This window comes from Centruroides sculpturatus, unplaced genomic scaffold, assembly GCF_000671375.1.
Source record: "Centruroides sculpturatus isolate CEXI.00-Female unplaced genomic scaffold, Cexi_2.0 scaffold1359, whole genome shotgun sequence".
Classification (NCBI taxonomy): Eukaryota; Metazoa; Arthropoda; class Arachnida; order Scorpiones; family Buthidae; genus Centruroides; species Centruroides sculpturatus.
The window spans coordinates 157359-163718 of record NW_019385471.1 but is presented as its reverse complement, the minus strand read 5'-3'; the positions used below and the strand labels follow the sequence as shown (position 1 = coordinate 163718).

At 26.4% G+C, this 6360-nt stretch overlaps 1 protein-coding gene across 2 annotated transcripts in view; it reads right to left on the bottom strand.

Annotated features, from left to right (window-relative positions):
- Window positions 1-3652: 3652 nt before the first annotated feature.
- The window catches only part of LOC111639296, a 134692-nt gene continuing 131984 nt past the window's right edge, over window positions 3653-6360 (bottom strand). For both annotated transcript variants that reach the window (XM_023385143.1, XM_023385144.1), the window contains exons 13-14: window positions 5569-5680; window positions 3653-4356 (exon numbers count right to left, since the gene is read on the bottom strand). In XM_023385143.1, the coding sequence (XP_023240911.1) occupies window positions 4262-4356; window positions 5569-5680 (207 nt within the window). In that variant the 3' untranslated portion in view covers window positions 3653-4261. The remainder of the gene's footprint in view (window positions 4357-5568; window positions 5681-6360) is intronic.

Genomic DNA, 6360 nt, shown 5'->3' with positions numbered 1-6360 from the left:
AATAAAATAAAATAAAAATATAGTTGTATAATAAAAGTATATAAAAATTTTTAAATATTTACATAAATAATATTTAAAATTGTAAATTATTAATATTTAACTTTATACTTGTTAATTTTTAAAATATTTTTAATGATATTAACTATTTCCTGATTGGTAATTTAATGAAATGAAATAATTTAAAAAATAATTATTTTAAATAATGAATGGATTTTTAATTTTTATTTTTATAAATAAAAGAATTCGAATTTTGTTGGTATATAATCTTTCTATTATCTTGGTGTCTTCCTATTAAGTAGAAAATTTGCGATTTTAAAAACATTAATTGATCTATAAACGGATCTGTTATGCTATTTCGGTATTTTGATCTTTGACATTTAAAGGTCAAGACTGTTGTGACTATTCTAAAGAATTTTTCTGGATCTGGTAGAGAAGGTTTTTCCGGTATAACTTCTAAATGATTCATTTTATTTTAAATCTAATTACACCGTTGGATTTAATATTTAAAAATGACTTAGAATGACGTGTCACTAAATATATGTTCCTATTTAAAATCTTAAAGTTACGATCGTTTTGACCTTTAAAGATCAAAGGTTAAAATATCAAAATTGTATGAATAAATGAAGCTTTTAATATTTATTCTGAAAGATTGAAATTTTTTTAATTGCTAAAATTAGCGATGTAAGCCCGAAACTGTCTTAATTATTATTATTATAATTATACAATAGTTGCAGTATTTAGTTTTTTTTTTAACATTTATAATTGTACAGATACTTATATTTACAAAAGCGAGAGGAAGAAGTAATAGATTCATCTAAAAAAAAAGCAAATTAAAAATGTGCATATTTGTCTTTTATTTATAAATATAATGTATAGTATCTCAGAAAATTTAAAACTTTATGAACAAACATCAAGTATGCTTCTAAAATTACGAAGATAGACGAGAAAAATATTGATGAAGACAAATTTTTACAGCTAAAAGATGGTTGTTTATCCTTTATAATATGTAAAATAAAAGATGAGGATGAAAAATTTTGATGTTCACACTGAAGTAGATATAGAAATAATATTGTTTATTTACCTTTTATCACGTTCCTGTGTTGTGTTTGATTAAAATTTATTATTATTTTTATTTTAAGGAACGGAAAATTCCTTAAAATGTCATTTATTTATCTATTTACAAGTAAGGAAGGATATATAATGACGAAGCTCATTAATGGGGTATTTATGTTCATCCCATAAACAAACAAACGTAAGAGATACCCCTAAAAAGATACACGAAATACACGAAGGGATACACGTAAAACACACGAAATACAATGATTATTAATATTTCATTAAGCATTCATTGATTTCAGTTGAAACATAAAATGTAAGCTGAAAAAATCAATTATTTTGCACATTCTGTATTGAACACGTTTCTAAATTGATCTTAAAGTGTATCCGGGATGTATAATTATATCAGAACCGGATTTTATCTGTAATTATATATAAAAATATCAATTTTTACCAATTCGCAATGCTGTTATTTTCAGAAGAATGAGAAATATTTGGGTTTTTTAAAACATAATTACACTATTCTCATTTATTCATATTAAAAAGATGCATATAAAAATAATAAAGATAAAGCATAAAGATAATTGTGATATTACAAGAGCATAACGTAGGATTATTGTTTAAGCTATTATCAATTTAAGCGAATTGCTATTATTAAGCAGCAATTTAACTAATAAGCGAATAATATGCAAAGCGTTAGCCTAATATAGCCATATATCTACCCAATAGTACACACTGATTACAATTGGGTAGATGTGTGGTTAACCATAATGTAAATGGTAAACAGATTTCTGACTATGGAATGGAATCCAAGTACAAATTCTTCAGCAAAACACCGAGCCCATTAGCACGTCAATGATTATATGATCTTCAACGTCACGATTAACTATATCTTTGAAATTTAATGGTTAAAATATTCATAATTTTATCATAAAATACATCTTTTTATATCAAAATCTTGGTATTTTCTTGAATACACAAGCAGTTTATATCGTGTTTACACTTTGAGTATTGTTTGCTTATTAAAGAAATTATTTAAAATGTTCACGAGCAATTCACCAATGTCTTACACGAATTAATTAAATATCAGGAATTTTTACAAGTTATTTGTCATTTAAATTTTACATCATAATAGGTAATGTAAGGAATTAATTAATTTCCTAATAGGAATTTTTGTGTAATTCTCAAGGCAATTGCGTAAGAAATAAAGATTCTAATCATTACTTCATAAAAATAAACGGAAAAAAGAATTTCATTGAAGAAATGTTGTTATAATTATTTCAAAAATTCATTTTTAATTAATTACTATCTCACATACTAGTTAATTATCTAACGCATACTAATATAACGTGTTATATAAACAATATATAACGCGTTAAGTGAAGTGGTGTTATTAACAATGAGATTATATACATATAGAGGGTGGCCCAGAAGTTAATTAACTGAGATATTTTTAAAAGTTTGAAAACGGTTTGGCCTAACTTATTACTCGTGATGCAATTGTTTCAATGAAAGCCATTAAATCACAAATTACTGAATTACGATAACAAGGAGCTACTCCAAATTGATTCTAACTGTTACTGAAGTAATCATAAAATATACCTCGGTTAAGTGACTTTTGCGCCACTTTATATACTGACAAATTGCAAAATAAAGTACTTGTCAATGCGCACTTACATTAAAAACAATACAATGTAGATGTGCACGTGACTTTTGGTCACCCTACAAAAAACCATACGTAATTTTCCCTAATTAGATTTACATATTATTTACAAAATTATTTATTGTATAAATATTTTCTATATTTAAAATATGTGTCTTCCTATTAAGTAGAAAATTTGCGATTTTAAAAACATTAATTGATCTATAAACGGATCTGTTATGCTATTTCGGTATTTTGATCTTTGACATTTAAAGGTCAAGACTGTTGTGACTATTCTAAAGAATTTTTCTGGATCTGGTAGAGAAGGTTTTTCCGGTATAACTTCTAAATGATTCATTTTATTTTAAATCTAATTACACCGTTGGATTTAATATTTAAAAATGACTTAGAATGACGTGTCACTAAATATATGTTCCTATTTAAAATCTTAAAGTTACGATCGTTTTGACCTTTAAAGATCAAAGGTTAAAATATCAAAATTGTATGAATAAATGAAGCTTTTAATATTTATTCTGAAAGATTGAAATTTTTTTAATTGCTANTTTAATTGTATAAATCTATACTTATTAAAAATTTAAAACATTTTCTAAACGTTCTAAAAAAATCAAATAAAATTTTATAAAAAAATAAGATTCTTCCAAGACAATTTACATAGATATAAAGAAAAGAATATGGATTATTGCACTATTAAAAAGTAAATCTAAAAATAGATTTTGTTCCATTCGATAGATTTCTCTCTCCTGTTTAATTAGAAGTAGATTTTCGACAAATTAGTATTGAACGGAGTCAAAAGAAAAAGAATTGTTGTTCGGCAATAGCTTCATTTGCTTCAATTCCCATAAGTCTCAATGGGGTCACATTGGGAACACTAAACTCAACTTCTAACTAACTGGTCTTTAGGTTTATAATATAATTCATTTATAAAAGACAAAATAAACACAAAATCTCTTTATTAGTATCATTAATAAGTACCATTTATCTGTTTTTTTTTCTTGGGTATTCTTTACATGAACAACGAACAGGCTGCGGACAGACCAAGGACGAAGAAATAATGGAATAATTCTGTTGATAGTCTGATCCAATGTTTTCTAAAATACAATTGCGTAACTCGCTGGCCGAGTTACTCTATATCTGGAATTAATATTTTTTTTTTATTTTAATTTTTTCGGCATTGTCTTTCCTACAGGAGTACTCACATATCATTCAATCGGTCCAATCACAGTGGTTCTTCACGCACATCACAAGAATTTTATTTATCATTTACTTTTTATTTTTATTTATTTATTTATTTTCTTATTTTAGTCACTTGTCCCGATCACACGCACACACACGCACATTTAAAGTATTGCCCACTTCACCGCAGATATCGTTGTTAAGCGGCTTTTCTCTTTGACTTTAGGGAAACAGTCCATCTTGAAGATCCGATATCTTTTATTATTATGTGTTTTTTTTTTTTTCTTTAAATTAGGCACTGGGTTTTCCCGTCTCTTTTCTCGTGTAGGACGAGGAATTTTAAGATTCGGGGAGTGTGATAGATTCCTGTCACCGGACGAAATATAGTAATAGGGCGAGGAACATGACGTCAAGGGAGAGCCACCTCACTTGTGCCCCACCTTTTAACAGGTAGTCGCAGTCACCTTTAAGAGAAAAATAAAAAAAAACAAGCAAAAGATCGTTATAAAAATTTCATTATATATACATATTCTGCATATTATTCCCTAAAGTATCGTGTTTAACAATGTCTGAAGGCCGTAATCTATTCTCTTATTCTCTACAGACTCAATTATTTATGGTTTAAAATATGTCCATTCTTTAATAAGAAATTATTATTTTGTAAAAATCTGATTTGTATTCTGCTCAGATTACTACGAAATATAAAAGTTTATGTTTGTTATTCTATATTTTACGAAATTACACGCTAAAGTTATTAAACTGAAAAGGTAGTAAAGAGTTTTTTTGTTTTATTTTTGAATAAAACGACAAAATTCTTAGAGAAATAAAGAAAATTAATTTCTAAAAAGTTATAAAATCAAAGTTGCATTTGTAAATGAGAAATCTGCACGAGTCAGTGAAGCGAAATTGCGATAGTAAAGCAGTTTCACACCTAGTGATCACGTGGTTTGGGGAATGCAAGATTAAGCATGCGAAACACAACCTATGTGTCACCAGATCGTGTTATGGTCATCCATCAAAGTAAAGCAGTGATCTTCCGAGTAGAGTGATAGCTAACATAAACTAACACAACCAACTAATTAATAGCTGAAAGCCGAAAGCAACCGAACATCAGCATCAATTAATCCTTCAGATAATCTGCTACATCATCTTTAAATTGCTTCTACTAAATCTCAATCTCAAATCTTGTTCATTTAAATATTTATTCTTTAAAAATCATATTATTTAATAGATATTTTAAACAGAATATTTGAGTTTCTTTTTTTAATTTTTTTAAAAATAATATGAATTTATTCTCTTCATCAAATCCTCGCACTTAAACTTATGATATAAATAATTCAACATTTTCATTCTAAAGTAAATTCTTGTATTTTACTTTTTAACAATTGAGTTGTCAAATGTTGAAAAGTAAGAAGTTGTCTCATTGTTTAGAAAATGTCAACTTATTTTTCTTTAAACAATAAAATAAAAAAGCAACAAAGTCTTAATTGTCTCACTTGAAAATTGTAGAAGTAATCAAGTATCCAGCTGCACTGACAATGTCAAGAAACTCTTTACGATTTGTGTCATTGTAATAAATCGGAACATTAATTTTATTAGTTTTAAAAGTATAAAATCTGATTTATAAAAATCATATAACAATAAAAATTTACTAGAAAGAAAAATTTCCAATTTACCTGCGGCTGATATATTAAAGGTTAAATTCCCCGTGACACCGGGTGACACTGTTCTGTGGCATGTGTCATGAAGGCCGGATAAATGTGTCACCTTGTCGTTTGTCGAGTATACCTGAAACGATAGTGACCAAAAATTCGCATTATAAGAAACTCTAACTGACAATCTTATTCTTACTATTTCAATTGTGTTAAATTGTACTGTCAATACCATCTGACTTCTTACTTGACAAAGAGAAAGAATTGGTTGTGGGAATTTCTTCTTAGTTCAGTAATATCAGCTGTTATATTGAGATCAATATCTTTTTTTTCCTACCCCCTCGTCCCTTTTATCTTACTGGAAACCATTCCTTTTCCGAACTCAATTAATAACTGCTTGAGATCTCTTTCGTTATTGATAGTTGATTGATAAATGTTAAGAGACTTATTTTTCTTTTTCTCTTGATAATTTTTACTTATATAGCATCTATATTAAGTTTATAAAAGGATTTTTTTTACTTGAAAACTATACAAACTTCAATAAAGTGGCCAAAAGTTTAATATATAAGAAGTCAAACGGTAAATTTTTTTGATATTTACTTTATTAAATTTCTTACTGTCCAGTCAAAAATCGTTTTAAAAATCTATATAAAATCCATTAAAATTAAATTTAGATATTTGTGTATTAATTATAATTAAAAACATAATTTTTATACATTTTCCTTTATTAAAATTATTTTAAAAAATAATGAAAAAATTAAAATAAAATAAAAACATTTGCTAAAAATAAAAATTTTATTTCATTTTTATATATAT